This window comes from Lithobates pipiens, unplaced genomic scaffold (genome assembly GCF_037356315.1).
Source record: "Lithobates pipiens isolate NorthernLeopardFrog02 unplaced genomic scaffold, aLitPip1_a1.2 Scaffold_25, whole genome shotgun sequence".
Classification (NCBI taxonomy): domain Eukaryota; kingdom Metazoa; phylum Chordata; class Amphibia; order Anura; family Ranidae; genus Lithobates; species Lithobates pipiens.
In genome coordinates, this window is record NW_027507787.1 from 38,297,898 (window position 1) to 38,324,707 (window position 26,810).

Sequence of the window (26,810 nt, forward strand, 5' to 3'; positions counted from 1 at the left end):
TTTTTTACCGTATTATTTGATTATTTGATTCTCTAAGCTCTGCACTGTTTACGTGTATATCGCAAGTGCTCTTTGGCACTCTTGGGACAAAGACATCAAATCTCTGTGTTAAGATGCATGTCTGGGAAAATCCAGATACTGTAGACATGCTGCCATATATTTACACCAGCTGTAGCAATCCACATTTTTACCAATTTCATAAGATGAGAACCCACTTCATATAGGGGAAGAGGCCTAGGCCAGGCAGCTAGAGGGTTCCTACCCACTTGGCAAATTAGGGGAGCTTCCCAGCTTTGTCCACATGAATATATCCATGGCCTTATACAAGAAGGAGACTACTACCCTCCTTTCACTTAATTTTCTTTATAAAGAGGCCTCGCACTTTGTTAAAAAAAAAAAAAGAAAAAATACATCACAATAACTTGTCCTATATCCTCTTTTTTTAAGGCAATCGATTAAATAGCATTTAGAACTTACAGCACCACAATATGGAACTTTACATTAATCCAATTAACTTATTCATTGCTTTAGTGCAAATCAGTTGGGTGCAAATAGGTAAAACCTAAGATAATGTTAAACAGACATAACTGGGCAAAGTTAAAATAAAAATAAAATGATCAAGTTGAAATACAAATACATTTTTACTATCCAAAGAGAACCGGGAGAACTTACTTTAGTACACAAAATAATAATATATATATTTATATATACTGTTCTCTTGAAGATCCATATAAGTATGTTTTTAATAACAAACATATAGGTAAGTCAGATATTGTAGTACATATATTTTACAATATATAGTATACGGTAATAAAATTGCTGTATATTGCATATTTGGTCATACAGTGTTAAAATGATATATCTTTAATAAGTTTATATTGAGGGGCAGATTCAACATTTGCAGCCTTCATATACGATATTTCAATGTTTCTAGATTGGTTTAAAACCTCTTTATCACTGTTTTAAAATAGTGTCAAAGTGGGGGCATAAAAAGAAAGAAAATGGAAACAAAAAAGGAGAGAAAACAAATTAAGTTTATTAGGAAGAGTTGTATTTGTATTATTATACAATATAACCACTTTTTAGAATGTATCAAATTGGTAAACAGTGCTTTAGGAATAACTACAAATAATGTGTAGCCAGCTTTTCCCTCATGTTATCTGTACCCACCCCAGACCTCAGATCAGCATGCCAAACTCTTATCCTCCATAATACCAGTGGGCTATATAGTACTAAAGCCTAGTACACACAGGCCAAATGTCGGGGGGCATCGATCAGTTTAATAGAAACCGGACAGCATTCCAACGGTCTATGGGGCATGACCGAAAAAAGGTCTACCGATTGGCTAACCGGAGTGTTCTGGTGGGGGGGGGGGGGGGTCACTATGAGTTTTACTGGAACCTAGGTCACTGCACCATCACACTTTTTTCACATCTGCCTCTTGGTCTGGGCCTTTTGGCTAGGACCAGAGGAATTTGCATTCATGGCCGAAAGGCCGGCCGTTGTACTACGCAATGGCTTATGCAATTTATCCACTTCCCTTTTTTCGCACCTCTATGTTCCTTTTTTTTGGTTGATGGGCATAGTGCACGTTTTTGTTTCACGTTTGACTGGTAGGGTGTAGGTCCTTGGGTCTGCCCTAAAAGTCTTCGGAGGGGGTGGACATGGCCTTCTGGTTTGGTTTGCCCTCTCTCATGGGGTCTTCCTTCGGGGGAGCCCCACCTAGTACTTGGGTGGGTCTGTTTCGGCAGATCTCCCAGAGAATGGGGTCTGTCTGGTTTCGGCCAGATGGATGTCAGGGCTGGCTTAGCCCTTCCTCCTCTGGGCTGGCCGCTCAGCTGTCGGCTAATTGCCAGCTCTCTTCTCTTTCCACAGTTACCAGCTGTTTCCGATGATGCTCGTCTGACCTGCCTATTTAAAGCCTTCCAGCTCACTCTTTCCTTTCCCTTCGCGTTAGTCACATCACCAGGAACCATCTCCTGCTGTTTGTTTCAAGACTGGCTTGCTGACATCCCCCCTGGCTTCTATCCTGCTTGCAGTTGCTCTCCTTGGATCCCTGACTTCAGGCCTGGCTGATTACCCAATCTGGTTTATGAACTTTGGACTGACTGACTACCCGATTTGGCTACTGGACTCTGGCTATGCTTGACTACGCTTTTTTCTATTTACCTTTTTATTTTTATTAATAAACAAGTGTGATTTGATTGTACTTCTGTCTCTGTCTGTTTCATGGTTCCTGACAATGGACCAGTGAAGTACCTCAGTCAACGTCTGGAGCCTAACTCCCCAGGGGCTCAGGGTTAGGGTCCTTTCTCTTCAGAGGAGGACTATGTGTACACCCTGTGCATGTTTTGTGTTTCACTTTTTTGGTGTGCACTTTTTTTTTCACCGGATGGAGTTTGTGTGTGTTCATACACACCACGGGCTTAAAAAAACAAACAATCGGATAGTTAATACAGCGGGCTCCTCCAGGTTTTTTTTTTCATTCAGCCCTGCTGGGTTGAACGGAAAATAAACTACCAGTGTGTACTAGGCTTTAGCATGCAGAACCTTTTCTCTATAGACCCTAACTGAGAACCTGTCATTTTGCAAACCAGCAAGGAAACTGTTCTTGATTAGAATTAATGGAAAATAGTGGCACATGCTACTGTGGATCCTGGCAATATTGGGGAGGAATGAGGTCTAATAGAAGGTTTATTGCACTGAAAGTTTCTATATAAAACCAATCTTTGGGGAAAAAAATACATAACTGGTGCCAGTAAAAGGAGGACTCCCTGACCACATGTAAAGGTAGATTGGATGTCTGGCGCTCCAGAAGGCAATGCTCTTAGATTAGGATAATCTACGTATAGTTGGACAGTCATAAGGTAAAACAAAGTTCAACCAAAGAAAGGGGGTGGTTTAAAAAGAGGCAGCCATCCTCAGAGCGTGTCCAGCAACTCTGCTAAACAGGGAAAACTAACGGGGGATGGGGGGACGGGGGTGCCACTCTGTGTGTAGTATTAAAATAAGAACATTTATTGCACAAGATTAAAAGCACTTACAAGATATAAGTGGAAGTCATGCTCATCATAAGTATGAAGTCCCACAGGCTCCACACACGATACGGACAGCTGGGAAGACGTCTAATTGGTTTTCTCTTGTGCTTCAGGAGAACCAGGAAGTGGTCGGCTCCACACTGACCAGCTTGAACCATGGAAGCAGAAATTACATCACCAGCACGGGGGGCGGGGAGGAAAGGGTCAGGATTGTCTGTTTGAATGAGAGGCTACGCGCTTGGAGCTCACAGCTCCTTCTACTAGCCATCCGGATCATGCGTGGAGCCTGTGGAACGCAGTAGAAATGCCAGGACTGCATACCTATGATGAGCATTACTTCCACTTATAACTTGTAAGTGTTTTTAATCTTGTGGTATACATGTTCTTATTTTTATACTACACTTACAGTGGCACCTTCGCCCCCATTACTTTTCCCTGAGCACATGGGCCTTGAAAGTGTGAAAACATCTAAACTAACGGGAAAAAGAAAAAAAAATGGATGTTTGAAATTATCACACTTAACACTTGATCACGAACATTTCTCATGGCATCAGAAGTAAATTAAAGTGACCAGCTCAAGCCTTCACAAAGGACTACTTGCATATTGGTATAGTAACTGGCTTCAGTGCAAAAGCTGTGGCAATCGCTTCCAGGATACTAGTCAATAAGCAGTAACAAACAAATCTGATGGTAGTAATGTGAAAGTTCACCAGGGTGTTGGTGGGTAATGGAACTACTGTGTAAAATCTGGACACTGACCAGCACATAATCAAGTAGTGATTACTAAAATTGTTGAGCACCATTATGATTTTTTGTAATCTTTTACACGTTGGTATATAATTAGTTGCATTTTTGTTGCTTAACACAAAAAATGCCAATGGCTACCCTTTGTGTGGTAGAATGGATGCCAGACAAAAGAATCTGAATATATCTAAATGGTTCATGAATATTTTAAAATTTCTTTCTCATCCATTGACAGTCTTAAATCTTTGGAGTTATACTGCTGCCTACTGGAGGACTGGACACTGACAAAGGAAAATACTGTAGTCCAGCTCAGGATAACCTTTTCTATTACCAGCATGCCTCAGTTTTTTTTTTTTTTTGACAAGCATCCTAGGATTGACATATATTCTGCAGCTCTGCTGTGTTAGAATGTTTTTTTTCTAACACATTTTTATTCTTAGATTTTTCTTCAATTAAGATTCTACATCTCTACTGGAGATTTGTCTCTTCAGTTGCAGCTTTCTGGCATGGTCATTCTCATCCTGGCATTTGGAGTACCATATCCAGACCTCACTGAATAGCCTGGAAGTGACCTTCGGCATTGGGTTCTTCTTATGCATTTTTCCTTAGGTTTTATTTCTCAGCCAAACAAACCTAAGAACCAAGCTGCTACGTTTTTTCCTTCTTTCACTCTTTAAGTGGATGTAAACCCTCACATATACCCAGGGAAGTGAACAGCTTCAGATGATACACAGAGATGAAACAAATCTCCCTACATAAGTTTTACATGTATATCTGCTGTCTACAGCTTTATATACTGTTTAGAAAGTGCACATCCCCCCTCCCCACACACTCAGAGTGTGCCTGTGAATAGTTTTGCTTTGTGCTAATCTATTTATAGCAACCTTCCCTGACACACACTTCAGGCTCCCGTCTCAGAGAGCTTGTCAAAAGTTATTAGGCTGATAACAGAAGAGCGGAGCAGGACAAAGCTACAGGACATAGGGCTTTGAAGAGAGATAACAAAACACTGCAGAGAGATGTGCCCAGTTCAAATTTCATGAATCGGGTCTTCATCCACATTAAGAAAAGTTCCTTTAATTTCTCCATGCCCCTGACTCCCACAATAGGACCATCACAGACAACCTTCCAGGTGTTACTTGCTACCACTACACCTCTCCCAGATCCTTTTTTTTCAGTCGCAGGCTAATGAGCCTGGCCACACTCCCCCGCTGCTCTCCCACCCCCCCCACCCCCCCCCCCCACCCCCACACACACACACACAAACTTTGGAATTGGCTGGTGTGGCACTTACTTTAAATCAAACACCAAGGGTTCTATGCTTGTGCTAGCATTCACTACCTGGCTCCTGTACCCTCACCTTGCCTGTTCCTGTAAGCCTTGCCTTATCCATCGAGTACTCTGCTGTCAGTCCTGACCTCTGCCTGTCCTTGGAATGCTCTATCTCCTTCCAGCCCTGACCTCAGTCTGTCCCTTGAATGTTCTTTGTCTGCTTGGCCAGGGACTATAGCAATGTGTTTTAGGACCTGAGGCAAACAAGTACCAGTGGGCCTACTCCTCTTAAAGTGGTTGTATACCCACATTTTTAACTTTTACCTACAGGAAAGCCTATAATAAGGCTTACCTGTAGGTAAAAAAAATATCTCCTAAACCTGTACGGTTTAGGAGATATTCCCCTCGGTATGTGCCGCTGACTGCAGCGGCGCATGCGCACAAGGGGTTTCTCGCCGTCAAAATCCGGCAGCAGCCGAGCGGCCGGACTGAAATCCCCCGCGCGCATGCGCGGGAGTGACGATATCGCGGCTCCGGCCACTCACAGTGCCGGAGCCGCGATACCTGGAAGAAACGCAGAGGGAGCATGTCAGCTCCCTCGGCGTGGATCGGGCCAGATGTCGGGGCCTCGTTCTAAGGTAAGTATTTCATAATGAGCTAGTATGCGGTGCATACTAGCTCATTATGCCTTTTGCTTTGCAGGTTTAAAAAAAAAATGTGCGGGTTTACTACCGCTTTAAAGGAACTAGGACTACTATAGGTGAAGTCACACTTACCAGATATAGTCCCTGACCATCAGTTCTGGAGTCAGCATTACATTACATTTGCAGACATTTGAGTAGCTTGCATCTCGGACACTTGGGAGCAATGGTGTTATCCCAGGGCTACAAACTGGTGTTTTGCTCCCTGTTTTTTCTCTATTTCTTGCATCCAGCCTTCCTGTGTCACTGCACAGTTTAAAAAAATCTCCATCCAGCCCCCTTAGTTCATCTGAACCAAGACATCATTGCCCCAGTGCCTATGGCAGAACAGTTGTTACTCCAACCTGTCTATCACTGTCTATAAGCCAATTCTGGGTCTCAAAGCTCTAAATGTCTTAATTTGAGTCCTATAATTGTGTGTGGAATCTACAAAATCTCTGCCTCCCTTCACTAGGAAAAATTTCTGGCTTCTGTGGACATGCTTACTTACATGTCCCCATCTTTACAGCACATCAGCAATTCTTACTCTGTTGGGGGGCCCTGCAGTTTGTGGCTCTGGCCTTTGGCCTCTTGTCTGCATCTCAGGTATTCACCAAGGGGCTCGTTCCTATACTAGCCCTGCTTTGTTCTCATGGTATGCCCACTGTCTGATAATTAGATGACCTTTTGTTCAGGAAACAGTCGACAACGTGAAGTTCACATCCAGACAGCAATTCAGATGGATCTCAAACTTTTAGAAAATGTCATAGAAACTGACTTATGATTTGAGGTATCTGGGCCTAGTCCTGGACACAGCTCAGGCCAGAGTGTTCCTTCCATAAGAAAACTTCAATGGTTTTGGATTTGAACTCTCCAGTCCAGGTACCATCCAACTCTCCAGTTTCCATGAGAGTCCTAAGTCTGATGGTAGCCTATTTTGAGATAGTCCAGTTTCACTTTAGTCCTCTACAACAGTGGTCATCAACCCCGTCCTCAGGGCCCACTAACAGGCCAGGTTTTATGTATTACCTTGGGCAGAGGCAGACTAAAATACTGTAATCACTGAGAAGCAAATGATATCACCTGTGATGTATTTCAGTTATCTTGCAAACCTGGCCTGTTAGTGGGCCCTGAGGAAAGGGGTGATGACCACTGCTCTACAACACAGAATTCTGTTGTCATGGGACAGGTCTGAAGACCAGGTTGTCCCCAGCCTGATAGCTCAGGAATCTGTCTCTGGAAAGTCCTTCCTTGCCATCTTTTGAAGTATCCTTGGTGATCTGTTGGGGACAGGGTTTCCTTGTCCCAATCCCCTTAATCAATTTTGGATGACGGCAACTTTTTACCCTTTTAAACTTTTTTGAAGTATCCTGTTATTATTTGGGGGAAGAGCCCTGGACACTCTGCCAGTGTAAGGGATTTGATCAATCATCAAGGATGAAACAGAAGTCTCACTGTAGCAAGACAGCAGAACTTCAGATTTCTGCCTTGTCAGCCATGTAAATTCCAGATGTATACAACTGGCAGGCAGATTTTCTCTGTTCAATGACCCGGGGATGTTGCATGACCTTGGTCGCAGTTGGGAGCTGCCAAATTCTGGTGAACCTCACCTAGGTACAGGGACCTGCACAATGTGGGTTCCACCAGGTCATCAAAGTCTTCTGTTCCATGGACCGATTTGCCATCCTGCATTACAGTCACTGGGTTTAAATGGCATGACTTTTGAAGTCCAGGTTTTCTATCTTTAATCCTGGATAGACTCCACAAGGGTTTTCCAGTTTTGCATTCCACCATCTCTAGGTGACTCAGACAGACCATCATTCATACTTATGCTTTCAAGTATTGGGTTCAACACTTTCCCATCACGGTACTCTAAATCTGTGAGTGCTTCCCGGGCCTTTCAGCATCAAGCAACTGTTTACCAGATTTACAAGACTGCCACCTGTTCTTCTATTTACATGCTCTCAAAGTTCTACCAGGTGGACACTGCAGCATCACCTGATGCCAGCTTCCAGTGTAAGCTCTTTTAGGCAGCACTTTGAGCTCCATGAAGTTCCCAGTTTTCTGTTGTTTTCTTGGGCCTGTTAGCAGTTGTTTGCTCATTTGTCCAACCCTCATTTGAACTGCTTTTGGACATCTTGAAGGTTTAAGACTGCCTGTTGCCCTCAGTGGACAAGAAAGAAAATAGTATTTTTTATAGTAAAATAGTTTTCTTGAAATCCATTGAGAGTCAAAGGGCCCACCCCTCTGCTTTCATGATAATGCTGGAGGAGTTATCTAGAGTTAACCTATGTTTTTTTTGTTTGCCAGTTTGCAATTCTCCAGTAGGTTGCACAAAACCATTAAGTTTTACAACTTTCTGTGACCCTCAATTTTATGGTGCATACAAAAATCCTTCTTTCAGAAGGCAGATACTCCCCGCATTTTCTTACCTCTCTTCATATGGTTTTCTGCAAGCTGACATTTGGGTAGACTTCCCATCCTGCCCATCGTTCACATCTCTCTTTTTGGCTTCCTCTTCTGAACACTGCTTGTCAAGAATAGGTTTCAATCAAATATTGTATATTGCTTTAATATAATTGTTTTAAATCCTACCAGTTTACATGCTGGGAGTGCAACACCAGACAAAAGTACTTTTACTCTGCAGACTACTACTACTTTTGGCTATGTAGAGCAACCAAATACAAATTTTTAGTTTTTCCATGAAGTAAAAGGGAGGATACATCCTTTGTTGGATCTCCATGCTTGTGATTTGCAGCCACCTGAATGACATTTCTGAGGGCAGGTTTTATTTATGGCGACAACAGTGGACCATGCCTACATAAGTCTTCATAAGAAGCACTTGTGACTGAGTGGCTTCATGGAAGCACAACTGAGAACCTGAGAGAGTGCACTGACACCCTATAACAGGTTAAATTAAGATTTCAGAGATTGGGTTTACATGTACTTTAAAGCAACCTTGTCAAGACGTTAAAAAAAATGCACATTCACCCTACTGTATCTATGGTGGAGCAGTGTGGTCACTTTAGTACAGAGCTACAGAATGCCTCCAATGGGAGACGGCTTTATGTAGTCCTCACAGATAACTGGGATTAATATAATTGATAAGAGTACAGCACATGAAGTTATCAGCTCATGTGATATTTAGCAGGATTAGCAGATATTTGTTTTTATTTGCCAAACAGATATAACAAAACATTTTCAATAGTATATTAAACGACCAAAGGGAACCAAATAAGAGAAGTCCATTGTTAAGGCTTACAAACACTTTAAAATGCATTTATTAAATTGCAAAAAGAAATCCTAAAATTCTGTGCTACTAGATTCCCACATCTAAAAACAATACTCTTTTATATAACATGACTGCTACCCCATCCCCCAACCATCTCATTTGTGATCAGTGTTTTCTATCACCTAATGCTATCTATCATACTGTATGCTCTTGGGAGTCTAATGCCGCGTACACACGATAAGACTTTCTGCCAACAAAACCGTAGATTTTTGATCAAAGGTTGTTGGCTCAAACTTGTCTTGCATACACACGGTCACACAAATGTTGGCCAACAATTACGAATGTGGGAACGTGGTGATGTACAAGACCAACGACGAGCCAAGAAAAAGGAAGTTCTGTAGCCAGTGCGGCTCCTTCTGCTTGATTCTGAGCATGCGTGAACTTTTGTGCGACGGACTTGTGTACACGTGATCTGACTTTCCAACAACAAAGTTTTTTTGGCGGAAAACTTGAGAACCTGCTAACAAACATTTGTTGGTGGAAAGTCACACAGCAAATGTTTGATGGATGCACACGGTCTGACTTTCCGACAACAAGCTCACATCCAACATTTCCTGTCGGAAAATCCGACCGTGTGCATTACCCAACAAAACAAGTGGAGCAGAAGGGGCGTAGCGTTGAAACTCTGTTAATTTATGATTACTGGCAGACTTCAGTGCAACACATTTGAGAGAGAAATTTTCTCTAGTTATTCTCATTCATAAAAAGTTGATATATAAAAGCAGGGGTTTTGTCTGATGTTCGTTGTAATAGTTTTCTCTTCTTCTTTTTTTTTTTTTATTATGGACTTTTATTATTTTGTATACTGCTTGACAATTTCTGTACTTATACCAAGGCCATGGCTTGTGTGGCAGGTACACTTATAGCTATTTCTTGTATGTATGCAAAAATGTATGAAAACATGTTTGTTTTCTAATGAAAATGATCTGATTTAAAAAAAAAAAAGCTGGGGTTATCCAGCTACATTTGAAAAACCGAGGGGAGATTGGCTTAGCATCCCTAGTTTAGCCTCCCCATTCATGGATTGTGTCAGGCTATTCTCCTAAAACAAATTGATCTTTACTTTGGCACCCCAAGAGTTATCTGCACTAGATGGATGAGAGTCCACTCCTCAGTTCTTTTGAGTCTCCGTACCACATCTGCACTGATTGGGTCCCACATTGGAATGCTATCCTTGTTATCTCTCTTCCTTTTTGTGTCTGCACTGACTGCAATTAAAGATAATTTTGATGACTTGCATAAATCACAATGTTAATATTAGTGTGACAACAGTCAAAGCTAAGTGTATATTTCCTAGAAGTTATGTATAGTTCTAACTTGATTTCTCTCTTTTGTTGTTTGGGTTGATGGAAGGAGGGAGGGAGTGGAAGCAACCTTAAAGGCCCTACTTATTTCTATAATGTGAAAAATCTTCATTAACAACTTACCCAATTACAAAAAAAGAAGCTTTTTTTCAGCCTGACTCAATTTTGTTCAGGGTGTGGGACAGGAAGCTGGGGCTACACAGTTTTTTACAGCGCACCAAGTGAAAATAGCTAGTTTGGGCCAGCCTGGACCAAACAAACTAGTTAAGGAGCATTAAAGCATCACAAAGCAACACTTGGGTGTGAATGGACCTTAAAATGTTCCATCAAGCCTTCTTACCTGCATTTTCTGATACATCTCAAAGTTAATTGCCTTTACTTCTTCCAGTTGCTCTTTTAGACCAATGAGGGTATCTTGCTTTTCTAAAATGTCTTTCTCCAGCAACTTAACAGCAAGTTCAATCTCATGCTGCACTCTTGCTGGCTCAAGATCAGTGTTTGATTCCTTAGATGGTGGAAAAAGAGAAAACAGGTTATGGAGTCACATAAGCAACAAAAATAAGGTCATATAGCTTCATGCATCCAATTGTTACCTTTAGCTAAAAACCTGAAGTGTGAAACATGAAAAGGAAGCTATAACCAGCATGCCAATGCGTAGCAATAAAAACCTGATAGTATTTCTAAACCTTTTTTACCCTACTAAATATAACTGTTTATATTTTTGTCAATCTCCTGTTCCTATTCTGTTTGGCAGCTGTCAAATAGACGGGAAGTGATGGGAAATAGGCTTACTTGCATATATTTTCAGGGTTTATGGTTATTTGCATCCATTTTTTTTAAACAATCCTTATAAATGATTAACTTGGCAAGAGAAAAGCCATGCATCTACAGTCTCAGAGGTTATATTTATCAGTGTGATGACCGGCTATGCATTTATACCTACCTGTCTTAGCTGTGAGTCTTCATGATGTGTACATATGTCTGTAAAGATTTCATTCAGTCCATGTCTTGCATGCTGTCTGTACATCTGTTCTGCTTCAATACTGGCCTTGGCTGCCTGTTTGTAAACCTCATAATTATAATCTGACATGAAACTTTGCAGTGATTAAGTGGAGTGTAAAAAATGGAAACAAGTAGACAATTGGCAAAATGTAATCAATAAAAAGGGGTGAGAAGTTTTTTTATGAGCTATACACAATCAGCTTTGCAAAAATATAGTAGAGAATCTTAATATGAACAACATGTAATGCTGGCTACACACTGAAATGTTCAGGCAATTTCAAACAGCATTTCATTACAAGAATCAAATAGAATAACCATGCCACCACCAGTCTCTCTACCATTACTTTGAAATGATCTAAAGTTTTGGTGATAGGTTGTTTTCATTTTGCAGGCATGGATATTATGAACAGGTACAGGTCTGAAGACTGAATCTGTATATTAGTACAAGAAAAAGACAACAAAGAGGGAAGAAGGTAGAGGGCCATGTAACAGGGAGATATATACCACCAAGTAACACCATAAGGGGGCATAGAAACTATTAGGCTGCAGATGAAAGAATCGCATTTACAAGACTAGAGCTGGTGTTGTACAAAAATGCTTTAGAATCAAACATTGACTGAAAGCATAAAGAAGAACAAAAAAACAGTGTCCATTCCAACCACACTGACCAAAAATAATCCCTACTATCAATGTCATCTGTCAGCAGTTGCTCCATAGTAACCCACGTGGTAATGTAATAGAGTAATAGTGTTTCTGTAGATTTCCACAATCGTGAAATGGTTGTTTAGGCCTTGACAGGGCAAAATCTGAGAATATCAGCTTTATTGCTCTTGTTCAAACCAGGGAACAGGGACATCAAAGTGATCTCAGGAGACAATTTCACCTGTGTGGATTGCACAGAGCAGAAGGTATTAAAAACCTTTTGCCAAAATCATACTTTACCTGATATGTAGAGGCACTATGAGTCACTGTGAGCAGTTTTAACCACTCCTCCTTTGAGAAGACCCAGCCAAAATCTTTCTTTCATTCTGCCATATAAGGAGTCTTGCCTAGACAGGCCTTTAAGGGCATATAAAAGAGGGCTTGGTCAATTCTTTCAGAGAGATTTGTAGTGATTAAATTGTGTGAGAGGACGTGAAAGAAAATCCCCAGCTTTCAAAGAGCAGACCAAAGTGTCAGTTGAGTGGCCACGTACCAGTCCTGTGTTATCCTCTGAGCGCCTGGCTAGTGATGACGTTACAAGTTATGGTGTGTACAGAGCAGTATATAACAATGCTGGAAGAGGATACAATTGTGAGGATTTTTATAGAGTGCATGCTAGGAGGAAACTGAGGATTATTAAAAATGGGAATAAGATTGCATGGTCTTGAGAAAGAACAGGACTAGTGCATAACTAAGCCTCAACATGGAAGAAAGGAAGGCAGGGAATGGACTATGCATGGAAAGTAGCAAGGGTAAGCTTTGAATGGCTATCAGAGGTATATCCCTCTTCAGGGCTAAATACATCTTTGTTTCAGTGGTGTAAAACCACTTATGGAGATGAGTGTCTTATGGTAGACTGCGAAATCTGGGAGACAAACCCAACTGCTGTAATTTGGTCTTAACAGGCTCTTAGCACTAACTCAGGGAGTTTTGTGACCCCAAGAAAACTTAATATCCACAGTGCTGGGTTTATGTAGAAATGTATAAGGGATGTCAGGACCACCTGGAACTTATACTGATGGGGAAGGTTGGGGTGGATGTTGCCTCAAGTGAGAGGATGTCCATTTTTTGGAGTCTCACCCTTCCAAGCTAGGAATGCAGAAAGGTTACCCATAAGGACATAGAGAGGATGGAATCCAAGTCAGGTCCTGAAAATTTAGGGATAGCAAAGACTTGTGGTCATTCAGGACTTTGATACCTAAATAGGTCATGGTCTTGGGTTGCCATTTAAAAGAGAAGAGGTAACTGATGAGGGATAATGTGGCTGGGTAATGGGAAATGTTCACTAAAGCTATGATATTCTGCTAGGACACTGAGCAGCAAGGGGGAAGATTATATATAAAAGCAGGTCATCAGCATACAGCAAAACTTTATGATGATGGTTTCCGATCTGTAAGCCCAGAACAAAAGTATTATTCCCCATGGCCACCGCCAAATGTTCCACCTTAAGGATATATAATAACAATAACAATAATAATAATAATAGGGACAGATGAAAACCTTGTCTTATATGGTTAAACATAAACAGGGGTCCAGACAGTATACCATTAATGAGGATCTCCACCATTTGGCCAGTATAGAAAGCCACAACCTTTAATATAAATGCATCTCCCATGTTTACCTGTAGAAGGGTAGTTTAAGGAAGGACCAATGTACCCAGTCAAAGGCTTTTCTCTTCATCAATTGTCAGACTGCAAAGAGAGATCAATTTGCACTGAGCTAAGGAAATCAGGGCAATTGCAAGGCTGGTATTATCCCTGGCCTCTCTGTGTATGAGGTGGCATGGGTTTTACTTTTAAATGATCAAGTATGTCAGAATAATACCAACATCAATTTATCTATAGAAAATAAAAAGAGTTCTACCTCTAGATGTTGATGAGCTTTCATGAAAATCATGGCATTGTCGTTCCTTATTTGATGGTTTTCCTCTTGCAATTTGATAATATTATTCTTGGCTATTGCTAACTAAAACAGAAGCACAAATGTAAGAAAAAAGAGATAATCAAAAAACCAATCCAATGCAAAAAGTCCTGACAAAGGTTGTAAATACCTGTATTTATCAAACATGACCACATTCATCTTTTCTGCAGTTGCACATTTCAAGGTAAAGTACTGGGTGGAGTTAACGGGGTTTGGGGGTGTCACATGAATGCTGGCAAAGTTGGGTACCAATTTAATAAATAGAATTTAGTTCTGGATGTATGAGGACCCAAGCCAATGTTCCCAAAGATGTCATCAGGTAAAACATATGTATGCAAATGTAAAGGCCATATGCTTCTCTGGTTAACATACTTCAGTGGAAGATGTCTGGCCATATATGGCTTAATCAGCTGAACTTTGATTCATGGGTGACCCTGTTGTTACTACCTGCCTTTACATAGTCAATGTAAGTTGTATGGAAAATTGTCGGCTGAATAGCAACTGCATCCTATCATATGAAGTCACTGTTTGGGTATTCAGGCAGTTGCTGGTGCTGTGGATGCCTAAATACAAAAGCTGGCAGTACAGATTTCCCCGTCCACACTGTTTATTGGGGCTGGGGGAACGCTATTGATTTATCTCGATCAGCTCACAAGGCTAAACTGATTGTGTATGGTTAGCCTTAAATGGGCAGATGGAAATGTATATTGTACATGGTGACTGGGTATAGCAGGACTGACTGGCTGATCTGCATACACAAGTCAATGAAGCCCCCGAACATATCTTCCATTAAAGTCATTTAATACCCAAGATGTTCTCTTGACCTCAAAAGTAGGTTGCAACCTATATACTCCCTGAATAATCAGCAGAGAGGGCCTGTAACAGGACTAAAAAACCCATTTAAAATAGAAAATAGTTCTAAAGTATTTTTTTTAACCTAAAATGCATTCTCTGCATTATGGTAAAAAAAATCCCCTCTACCTGGTCTATCCATCCCTAAACATTTACCTGACTCCTATCATCACTCCAGTGCTGTCCTGGCTGCAGCACCGTTCTTCTCACTTGCTGGTCTCACAGGAGACACTGAGAGTAGTGGGAGCCCAAGGCTCCTGCTGCTGTCAGTAAAACTCCTGTGAGGAGGGAGAGGGTGTGGCTATGTGTGTCTATGACAGTACACAGCCCAGCGGCTTGCTGAGAGGCCACCCAGACAGGGGTTTATAAATTCTAAAAATAAACGATAAAAAAATGAAAAAAAAAAAAAATGCTGACACCGTTCACTGCACTACTTACACCATCCACTGCCCTTCACTGGAAAAAAAATAATAAAAAAGTAAAATTGTTAAAAAATAAATAAAAGTAAAAATAAAAACATAAAAAAAAATAAGAATGTAAACAATAAAAGATTGCAACAAATAATTTAATTTTTTTTTTTAAATGTAAAAAAAAATACAGAAAATTTGGGCTCATTCGCTCGGGTTCTCTTGCACATAGTGTGAATGAGCAGTTTGTTAAAAATACCAAATTTGTTTTAATAAAAATTTGATTGCTTTTTAATTTTATTTATTAACCATAAAAATGGCACTCAAAAGTCCTCAGCACCAGGCCCATGATGCTCTTAATCCAACCCTGCAACCAGACAGCGCAGGTGGGGGGACTGCAAAAGAGGAGGTGCAATATTGTTGCACAGAATAGGTAAGTATAATCCATACATGTCTCCATGCCTTAATTTGCTTTGAAAAACACCCCCTAGCATCTCTGGCCATGGCCATCTTGCGCAAGAGCAGATGATTCATGTAGCATTTACTTTCTGGAATCCATCTACTCTTAGCTCAGGCATGCAGGCAGGTGGGTGTACTTAGCTAAGAAAACCCTCCTGAAGACTTCTGGGATTTATGACATAATTTGCCTAGGCATGGAAACCAGGAAACAACTATAGAAATGTAAAAAAACAAAAACAAAAAACAGGAAGTATATCATATTTACTTATCTATTTACTAATGCTAGCAGCATAAGGATTACAAATAGTCAATGTTGATAGAAAGATTGAATTTCCACTTTAGGCTGGTAAAGATTAACCAGTTCCTGACCAGCGCACGCCTATGTACGTCGGCAGAATGGCACGGGCAGGCATATTGGCGTACAGGTATGTCCAATCTTTAATGCCGCCCTGCCCTCGGAGCGCGCCGGGTTGCGGGTCCCGCGGACTTGATCGCCGCGGGCATACGATCGTCTCACGGGGCAGGTGAACGGAGAGATGCCGTTGTAAACAGCATCTCCCTGTTCTGCCTAGCAACAAGTGACGCTGATCTCTGCTTCATGTGATTGGAGCAGAGATCAGTGTTCACTAAATGAAAGCCCAGCCCCCAATAGCTAATAACACACCCCTAGGAACACTTAACCCCTACACTGCCACCCACTGGTTAACCCCTTCACTGCCAGTGTCATTTACACAGGAATCACTGCATTTGTATAGCAGTGATTGCTGTATAAATGACAATGGTCCCAAAAATGTGTCAAAAATGTCTGATATGTCTGCCATAATGTTGCAGTCACAATAAAAATCGTTGATAGCCGCCATTACTAGTAAAAAAAAAAAATTATTAATAAAAATGCCATAAAACTATCCCCTATTTTGTAAACGCTATAACTTTTGCGCAAACCAATCAATAATCGCTTTTGATTTTTTTTTACCAATAATATGTAGAAGAATACGTATCGGCCTAAACAGAGGGAAATTTTTTTTTTATATATATATTTTTGGGGGATATTTATTATAACAAAAAGTAAAAAATAATGCGTTTTTTTCAAAATTTACGCTCTATTTTTGTTTATAGCTCAAAAAATAAAAACCGCAGGGGTGATCAAATACCACCAAAAGAAAGCTCTATTTGTGGGAAAAAAAGGACATCAATTTTGTTTGGCAGCCACGTCGCATGACCGCGCAATTATCAGTTAAAGCGATGCAGTGTCAAATCGCAAAAAGTGGTCTGGTCTTTGGCCAGCAAAATGGTCCGGGGCTGAAGTGGTTAAAGGCAAATAGTAGAGATGACTGTAGTACCACACTTGTGAAAGAAAAAATAACTGGACAAGACTTCTTATCTAAAAATAAAAAAAACAGACAGCCTGCACACATATACTCTGTTAACAGCTTCAGTGGTAAGTCAGAAGAATGATCGTTTGGTCAACTATGCCAACATATTAAAATGTTGTAAACTTTTCTGCAAAAGTAAGCAGAGCTGATGAATTTGGTATTATTCACTGTCAATTTTAAACGGATTTAAATGCATTTCACTCTGTGGTATAGGTATTAATTTGCTCATAAAAAAATAAAAATACATTTGCCCTGCCCTATAAATGGTATTTTCACACACATTACACATGAAGCAGATTATATAACAATGGATTTTATGCATATGCATTTTAGCTCTTCCATACCTCTTCAATGAGCTTTCCATTTGACTTTTCCAATGTATCGATTCTTGCATGAAGACTGCTAACAGTACCACTGTGGGTAAGCAGGAAAGATGATTATTATATTATCAATATTATACAGGGTTTATATAGTGCCAACAGTTTGTGCAGTGCTTTACAAAATTTAAGAAGACATTACAGTTACAGCCCAATTCAATACAAGAGGAATCAGAGGGCCCTGCTCTTTGGAGCTTACAATCTAAATGAAAGGATTCAAAAATTAGCTATTACACTCCTCTGTTGCCAAGAGATACAAAAGAGTTAAAGTGGATGTAAACCCATTCTCATCCTTTCTAAACTACTGCACTATTGGTTATCTAGAAGGATATACATGCCTCCTGCATGTATACTTATCTGTCAAATGTCTCCCCTCTGTCTGCTATGAGACCCGAAATACTGCAGATTCTGTGGGTGCGTCTATTTTCCAGGGCCCAGTGGGTGGAGTCGTGATGTTAGTAGACTGCCCGCCCACCTCTACACTCCCCTTATCAACATGCATTTTTTCCTGTGTATTTCTTACTCTGAACTTCGGCAATGATCACTAACATCCAGTCAAAATCCAGAAAAGTCCCCACGTGACTTCAGCATGCCAAATCATGCTGAAGTGTGGATAAGCCAATCCTCGCAGAGCTGCTGAAGAAAGGAGTGGGGGTGGAAATAAAAAAATAATGCATGTCTTAGGCTAGTGCAGGAGATATATAAATCACCTGTCAATCACAGCAAGGGGGAAGAACGGACAAAGTTTTCACAGTTTATGTGTTTTATTTCACTGAAAAAAAGATATGAGGATTGCTCAGAGCTGGATTAACTCTTAACTCTCAAAACTGGGCACAGCTGATCTGAAATCCCATACTCTATATTGTGCCAGACAAAAAAAAAAATCGGTTTACATCCACTTTAAACTTGCAAGGATAGTGTCCTATTTCCCTGTTATTCTCTCCTTCCTCTCTCATGGCAGCCTTTGAACTTCATACCTGTAAAGCTTCTGGCAGCGTTCCTCTTTATCAAGATATACAATCAAGGCTGGAAATGTACATCATTTAATTTTAGAATGTGACAGTTTGAGACCAAGGAAAGGGGGGAGAATTTACAATAAGGAAGTGACTGCTCTGGGCTTCAACAAAATGGCAGCCTCCGGCAAGAAGAAACATGAGCAATGCTGGAGGCAATTTACAGTACACACTAATTTTGGCAGCATAATTGAAATTATTAATGTGGAATATATGTTATTTTGTTATAAAAAATTAATTGTTATTAATCTGTTATGGGTGAACTTCTGCTTTTAAGAGATGTATTTCAATAGCGGGGATTATAATTTTCATTTGCCCACTCTTATGTCCCCAGTAATCATTGCCCGAGATTTTGTGCCAGGTCTGATTGATTCTAAATGTATGGCTTAACTTTTATCAAATCAGTTCAGGTTCAAAGATTTTCTCCTTGGAAATTAAGCATATGCTCTCTCCCCCCACTGGACTTTTGACGAGCCATACAAATTTTCAATTTTATTACTACTATCCAACTGCGGAATGTGTCTCTGGCTCTGATTTTCCCCTTCGAACACATCACCCCACATTATTGATTTCCTATTCCCTGGTGAACAATGCCACAGCAGATTATGTCCCTCCCTTTCTACAGAGAAGGGAAAGGGACCTGAATAGGATCCTTACGCATAAGCAGAAAGCTTGTGTCCTTTTTTGCTCACAGGTCCTCCATCGCTAGCAGATATCAAGAGACGGGTTACAATTGTTGACTCCGTGGTATAGGACCCCCCTCCTTACACAGGATTTTTCCTTTGGTATCGCTATGCTGGCGATGTCATCAAGACACTGGCACTCTGATCTATATATTTTGGTTCTGCCCTTGTATACGTTATGCTAAGCATCCATCTTGTTTCTGTCAGCCATCTTAATATTCACAAACTTCCATTTCACAATATGTACAGTTTGAACACCCCTTTAACTTCTCAGATAACTGTCTCAACATGAGATTCTTCTAACCCGTGTGTTCTCACACACTTATCTATAACCTTCACACTGTTTCTCAGCATCTTTTAGCTACAGAAGGAATTATGTATCTTTTCTTATATTAATTCAGCTAGCTTAGAACAAAGAACAATAGTGTTTTTGTCTTGACCAGCTGTAATCGTCTTGATGTCTACTGCGCATGTCTTATTCTGTATGACGTAAAATACCCTATATCATTTGCTTTGTAAAATCTCAATACAATTAGTTCTCGAAGGACGCCATGGTGTGTGTGTGAATTTATTTGTCCTTTGAGAATTGATTCCAGAGCGCTCTGAATTTATACAATACATTGGATCTAAGGTCTGAGAGGTTGAAGGGACCCCCCTAGACACAGAATTAACCCTAACAGAACTGGGGGCTCGTCCGGGATGGATGTTTACCCTTAATGGACGTGGGAAGCTACTTTTAACGGCTCGGTAAGTGAATTCTATTCTTATTGAGTGAAATTGACTTGCCGCAGTCCAGGTGTCAGGTGTGTGACTTGGCTTCCATCCCACAGAGATTGCTGTTGGGTTATAGAACCTCTCATAAGTATACATAAGTTGACCGGTCATGACCTTGGAGGTCATATAGTGTTTTGGGGACACTTGTAAAGGTTTTGGTGACCTTAAAAGAAAAGATCTTGGCGATCTTAGAAGAATAGGTTTTGGGGACCTAGAAAAAAATTTACAGAGTACTCTACAGTTTTCGTTCTGTTCGGCACAGAACTGGTGACTAATGATCAATGTATTGTGTAAACTTTGTGTATGATTGTATAACTGCTTTGCTTTAAAAGTATCACGCTGAATGAATTGCGCTGAGTGTGTATATGTGGACTGCTATTTTGTTTCCAGAACCAAAAGGCATACTTGGTGAGTGGTATTCCCGGAGGTTATAAAGTTACAATTTGGGTAAAGCTATTTTGGGAAAGGTAAACAGATTCATGTACATTGCAAAGTTAAATTCATCTGTGGTTTAAATTTGTCTGAAACAAAACAGCAGGTCCATGAGCAAGATTGTGTGTTTATTGTATCTGAAATACTCTTGAACTTGTTCCAAATTTATTCTGTTACAGTCTTGAAGTGATTGTAGCTGTATTAGTACAAAAAAGTATCACGGACAGTACTGATTTCTTTTTGGTAAAGGAATCTAAGTTGAGGTATTGTCTAATTGTCTGATTCACACCGTTGTCTGATTGTCTGCACCGCTAGGTGGCAGTCAAGCAAGTAAATTGTTTTGTTTTCATAGGAACACTAAATGTACAGAGCGATACCTAGTTAACCCTTAGGTGGTTCATATGGCAGGATGGACAGAAAGCCGGTTTGGGTATTCTGTCAATTTTGGATCCATTATTGATCCAGACTTTCCTGGGTAATCTCAAACCCCATTTAGTGGTCCCAGTCAAACAAATGATTACTGAATGGTCAACACTTTCTAGAACTGACTTTGGCAAAGCTCTTTCACAGAAAGATGTCTCCACACAACATTTCCAAGGGAATACGAAGGGGAACTTTTAGAGGCAGAGGAAATTTTAGAGGCAGATTTAGAGGCAGAAATGGAAGAGGGATGAGTCGCTCTAGAAACAATGGATGTTTCAATTGCGGTGCTGAGGATCACTGGGTGATTCAGTGTCCTCACCCCACCCCTTCTCAGACTCCCGATTCCAGCTCTGTCCCTAACCAGACACAACAACCACAGGCATCCATCCAACAAGGTCCAACATTTCCAATCAAATGGGGAAATCAACAACAATGATGGGGCCCGGAGGGTAGTGTCCCAGCTTTTCCTTTTGTCTCAGATGATTTCACTGACAGTCCAATGGTTGCTATTTCAATAAATGGGAGACTCCTCCCCTATCTTGTTGATAGCGGGGCCACTAGGAGTACTGTTTGTGAAGATTATTTCAGAGGCAAATGGGAACCAGCGGAACCCTCTTTGGGAATTAATGGGATACTGACAAAAACATATAGGACTCCACCCCTACCAATAGAAGATGATGAAGGGTACACCATATGCACACATTCTTTCAGGATAATACCAAGGTGTCCTGTAAATTTGTTGGGAAGAGACTTGTTTGGGCCACTAGGAATCACAATTAGAACCAACTCAGAAGGAGGTCTAGACATTTCCTCAGATAAAATCACTATAGTAGCATGCAAACCAGGTTTTTTGATGCTGTCACAAGAAAATAGTGAAGAAGATTTTGAGGATATAGACCCCCAGGTCTGGTCTACATCAGATCTGGATGTAGGACTTGTTTCATGCACACCATACAAGGCCACTCTCAAAGAAGGTGCATTTCCTATCTATCATAAACAGTATCCACTTTCTAAAGAAAAGATGGATGGCATAGTGCCAATGGTGAAAAAGTTTCTGCAGGATGGAATCCTGGAGGAAATGATTTCTCCATACAACACACCTGTTAACCCTGTAAAGAAGCCGGATGGCTCCTTCAGATTTGTACAGGACTTGAGGGCCATAAATGACCTCATAGTCCCAATAGCACCCATTGTACATGATGTTCCATCTCTACTGTCCTCCATTCCAGCAACAGCCAAATGTTTTACTGTGATTGATTTAAAGAATGCTTTTTTTCTCTGTCCTTGTAGACAAGGAGACAAGGCCACTCTTTGCTTTTACTGTGTCGATTGACCAACACAATCGCCAGTTTACCTGGTGTAGAATGCCCCAGGGATATATAGACTCACCTGTGGTCTATTCTATAGTACTCCAAGCCACCCTCAGGCCTTGGACTGCCCCTCATGGTTCTGTACTGTTGCAATATGTTGATGATCTTTTGATTTGTAGTTCTTCAGAGGAGGACTGCCGAGCTGATAGCCTATCCTTATTGAAATGGTTATATACGTGTGGTCACAAAGTGTCTAAGAAAAAATTACAATGGTGTAAACAGGAGGTTGAGTACCTAGGGTTTGTGCTGTCTCCGGGAGTTAGGAAAGTCAGTCACAAAAGAACTGTTGCTATAGTGGGTCTGCCCCGCCCACTTACCAAGAAAGACCTGCTAACCTTTCTTGGAATGATTGGTTACTGCCGCCAATGGATACCTGACTGTTCTTTCTATGACAATATATTGAGACAAGCAACACTCTCTGAAATGTCTGATATTGTAAAATGGTCTGATGAAATGTTAAATGCTTTTACCATGTTGAAAAGTGCAATGGTTACCAGCCCGAGCCTCGGCCTCCCTGATTTTAGCAAAATGTTTCACTTGTTTGCTAGGGAAAATTGCAGAACCATGGCAGGAGTACTGGCCCAGGAACATGGTGGGAGACTGCGCCCTGTAGCTTTTTTCTCAAAGGTGGTTCCAGTACAGGTGCAAGGCATGCCTGCTTGTCTCGGAAAATTGGCTTCTTGTTCTATGGTTGTAGATTTGGCAGCACCATTTACCTTGGGCCATAACACTACTTTATACACCTCACACAGCGTTACCACACTCCTCAAAACTTTACATACTCAGCATATGTCAGCACAAAGATTGAGTGGGTATGAAGTCATCCTCCTGTCCAATCCAAACCTGAAAATAAAAAGTTCAAACATAAACTCTGGCCCAGCTCCAATTTTGAATGCCTTATTAGGTCTTAAAGGAGAACAGGATGACTTACCACCACCTCATGACTGTACACAATCAATACATCAGGACACTTCACCTAGAGCAGATATGCTTTCAGTACCAATTCCTACTGCACAAACAGTTTTTGTTGATGGCTCTTGCAGCAGACCAAGTGATAATGTCTATCATGCAGGATATGCTGTTGTCCAACTGCCGGATACTGTCCTCAAGGCCAATCCAATACCCTATCAGTCTGCACAAGCTGCTGAATTGATAGCATTAACCCGTGCATCTACATTTACACTGATTCCAGGTATGCTCATGGTGTGGTTTGGGACCATGGTGTGATATGGCTTCGCAGAGGATATGTGGCAGCAGATGGAAAGAGCATCTCACACTCTGACCTAGTCACAGCATTACTAGATGCAATTCAGTTGCCTTCAAAACTAGCTATGCACTGTAAGGCACATACAGGCCAAATGACTGATATAGCCAAAGGTAATGCACTAGCTGACAGAATAGCTAAAGAAGCTGCATCTACACAAAAGGCAAACATTCAAATGCCCATGCTAACACCTCAGCCATGTTCCCTGAAAGAGACACATTGGCTCACAGAACTGCAGGCTTTTGCCACCCCTGATGATATTGCGCAATGGAACTGTGATGGGATGATACAAAAGGATCCTAAAACAGGATTAATCTTCAAAGAGGGGAAGCCGTGTATTCCTGTTGCTAGCGCCCCCCTGTTCATTGCACAATACCATGGACTGGGTCACAAGGGCAGGCATGCCACATGTGAACTTCTAGATGCAGATTTTTTCATTGCAGGATTACCTAATCTAGTCAAAGCTTTTGTAAGGAGATGTGTCACTTGCATTAGGAACAATCCAACAAACCCAAAGAAATCAAAGCATGAACATCTTGAGTACCCAACAACACCGTTTACCCATTTACAGATAGACTTTACACATATGCCCAAAGAAGGAAAGAAACAACAATATCTTTTGGTTATCGTGGACATAATGTCACGCTGGCCCGAAATTTTTGTCACCAACAATGAAAACGCACAAACTGTAGTGAAGATCCTCACACAGGAAATTATTCCTAGATGGGGGTGTCCATTGCAAATAAATTCAGACAATGGCCCAGCTTTCACAGCTAAAATATGCCAAGATCTTGTAAAAGTACTAAAAATAGACTGGAAATTTCACCTCCCCTACCATCCACAGAGTTCAGGAATTGTAGAAAGAATGAATAGAACAATTAAAGACAGGATAAGGAAAGCTACGGGTGGGAATTTTGGCAAGTGGAAAAAAGTTCTCCCAGCTGTATTAGCTGAAATCAGAATGACCCCTCACAGTGTGACGGGTTATTCCCCCTTTGAGGTACTCATGGGTAGGCCATTCCCCACACCGTGGGCTAATCATCCCTTGATGGTAGAGAAAGGTGATTTGGAACAAATACAGGAGGAATATGTAAAAAAACTGATTGAAACTCTTGATATTGTCGAAAGAAGAGTTGCTCGCACCTCTCCTTCTTCTTCACAGGTACCAACCCACCCGTTCCAGGTCGGTGATCAAGTTGTGGTCCAGAGGCTTCAGAAAGGTCGAAAAGCCGCAAGAGGTTCCATTCGGACCAGTGACCAAAGTGGTAGCCGTCACCAGGACCGCCATCCTTACAGAGGAAAGTCCTACTTGGATCCATGCCAGCAGAGTAAAGAAGGTTGATCTAAACCCAGGAATCCAAGAAAGGCTGAAAAGAGGTGAAGCAGGTGTTTTAAGTCCTCAAAAGACAAGCACAGACATAAAGGACAGTGATGTCACTCATTTCACCACAGACTTCTGGGAAGGCCTTTTGCCTTCTGGTGATGTTTCTACTTCTGATCTTTGTCCCAGTGTGGATAATAACTAACTGTATTTTTCATCCTGAAGACTTAGGTGCCTTGAAACTCATATGTGGTAAAAGCGAAATACACACCAACCATACTGACTTTCACCTCAGAAATCGCAGTAAAAGAGATGTCTCTAATGAATTGATCAAAGAAACAAGTTTTTCTGGAAAAATGTTACTGTTAAAATTTAAATATGCTTACGCTAGAAAGTCAGGATATGAAAAATGCTGGATTTGTAGTAAGTTGCACCCAGAAACTGCTAAAATCCCACTCTTAGCTGTCCCTCTGAACCTCAAGTCATTATTGGAAAATACTCTAGTCTTAAGTATTAAGAATGTCTCGGAAGGGTACCGCAATCAGAGTATTATGTTTTACACTTTAGGAAGGACACATGAACCTGAGTGGTGTGTTCAGTTAGGCAATACATCCAACGGAATAGGTATGTGTTCCAAGTCTGTATTTAACATTTCAAAGGGTATTCCCTTCCATACCAGTAACATTATCATAGGTCATATGTGTAGTTACAAAAATCAATCCCTTAACAACACCATTAGTGAACTTACTACATACAGGAACACAACCTCTGGGATACTTGTGAGTAAACTTGTTAGTGCTGCATTTGAGGCTGGAACTGAGCCCCAACGTAGTTCTCTAAGAAGCTTTTCATTGGGAAACAATACATATGTATGCTGTGCTAAAATTTGTTACCCATGGATCCCCGCAGGAGTGAAAGGATGGTGTTATTTAGCACAGTTGGTACCAGTCATGTCAGCCCTAGGCCAGAATCAGGAACATCACATACAAGTTACTTCAAGTCCAGTACATAGGTTAACTTATAAATACAAGAGAGAAGCCCCACTTATGTTTTCTACTTCAGATAAGTCATGGACATGGTTTCCATCCTGGACAGGATGGGGCATAACCATGATGGACAAATTAAATAACTACACTAGTTTAATAAATGATGTTATGGAAAAAAACTCCCAAGATATAGGACTACTCAATGTCGAGCTCAAAGCAATTAGAAGACAACTAGAGTTACACGAATTAGCTATTGAAAGCATGAGTGCAGCTCTGACAGGTTTATGCGAAATGACCCAAGATTATGAATGTTGTACATGGTTTCACAATACCAGCCTGGAAATCCCAGACTACTATGATGTTATTAGTCAACACCGAACACAGGTAAATGAATTAATGAAACAAGCAAGGGACATAGGTAATTATGGATGGAACCCCTTTTCTAGTTTGGGTTTAGGTGGAATGTTTTCATGGTTAAAGGACATAGTGATTATGATTATCATAGTACTATTGTTAGGATTGATAGGCTACTTGATTTTCAAGCTTATTCTACTTTGTATTAGCAAGTGTACTACACCAGACCAACCTTCTCAAGCATATACACAATATCTGCAGCTTTATGTAAAAGAATATAACAAACGTAGCAAGAACCGTAGATTTCAGGAGGCTGCGGATCTGTAGAAGTCATTCCATGACTTAAAGAGGGGGTTGAAAGGTTATGCTAAGCATCCATCTTGTTTCTGTCAGCCATCTTAATATTCACAAACTTCCATTTCACAATATGTACAGTTTGAACACCCCTTTAACTTCTCAGATAACTGTCTCAACATGAGATTCTTCTAACCCGTGTGTTCTCACACACTTATCTATAACCTTCACACTGTTTCTCAGCATCTTTTAGCTACAGAAGGAATTATGTATCTTTTCTTATATTAATTCAGCTAGCTTAGAACAAAGAACAATAGTGTTTTTGTCTTGACCAGCTGTAATCGTCTTGATGTCTACTGCGCATGTCTTATTCTGTATGACGTAAAATACCCTATATCATTTGCTTTGTAAAATCTCAATACAATTAGTTCTCGAAGGACGCCATGGTGTGTGTGTGAATTTATTTGTCCTTTG

At 40.8% G+C, this 26,810-nt stretch overlaps 1 protein-coding gene across 1 annotated transcript in view; it reads right to left on the reverse strand.

Moving 5' to 3' along the window:
• Positions 1 to 347: 347 nt before the first annotated feature.
• Positions 348 to 26,810, reverse strand: part of RUFY2 (RUN and FYVE domain containing 2) — a 58,789-nt gene continuing 32,326 nt past the window's right edge. Inside the window, exons 9-14 of the mRNA XM_077454276.1 lie at positions 17,390 to 17,459; positions 13,898 to 13,999; positions 11,274 to 11,387; positions 10,671 to 10,835; positions 8,167 to 8,261; positions 348 to 957 (exon numbers count right to left, since the gene is read on the reverse strand). Coding sequence (XP_077310402.1) covers positions 849 to 957; positions 8,167 to 8,261; positions 10,671 to 10,835; positions 11,274 to 11,387; positions 13,898 to 13,999; positions 17,390 to 17,459 — 655 coding nt within the window. The 3' untranslated portion in view covers positions 348 to 848. The remainder of the gene's footprint in view (positions 958 to 8,166; positions 8,262 to 10,670; positions 10,836 to 11,273; positions 11,388 to 13,897; positions 14,000 to 17,389; positions 17,460 to 26,810) is intronic.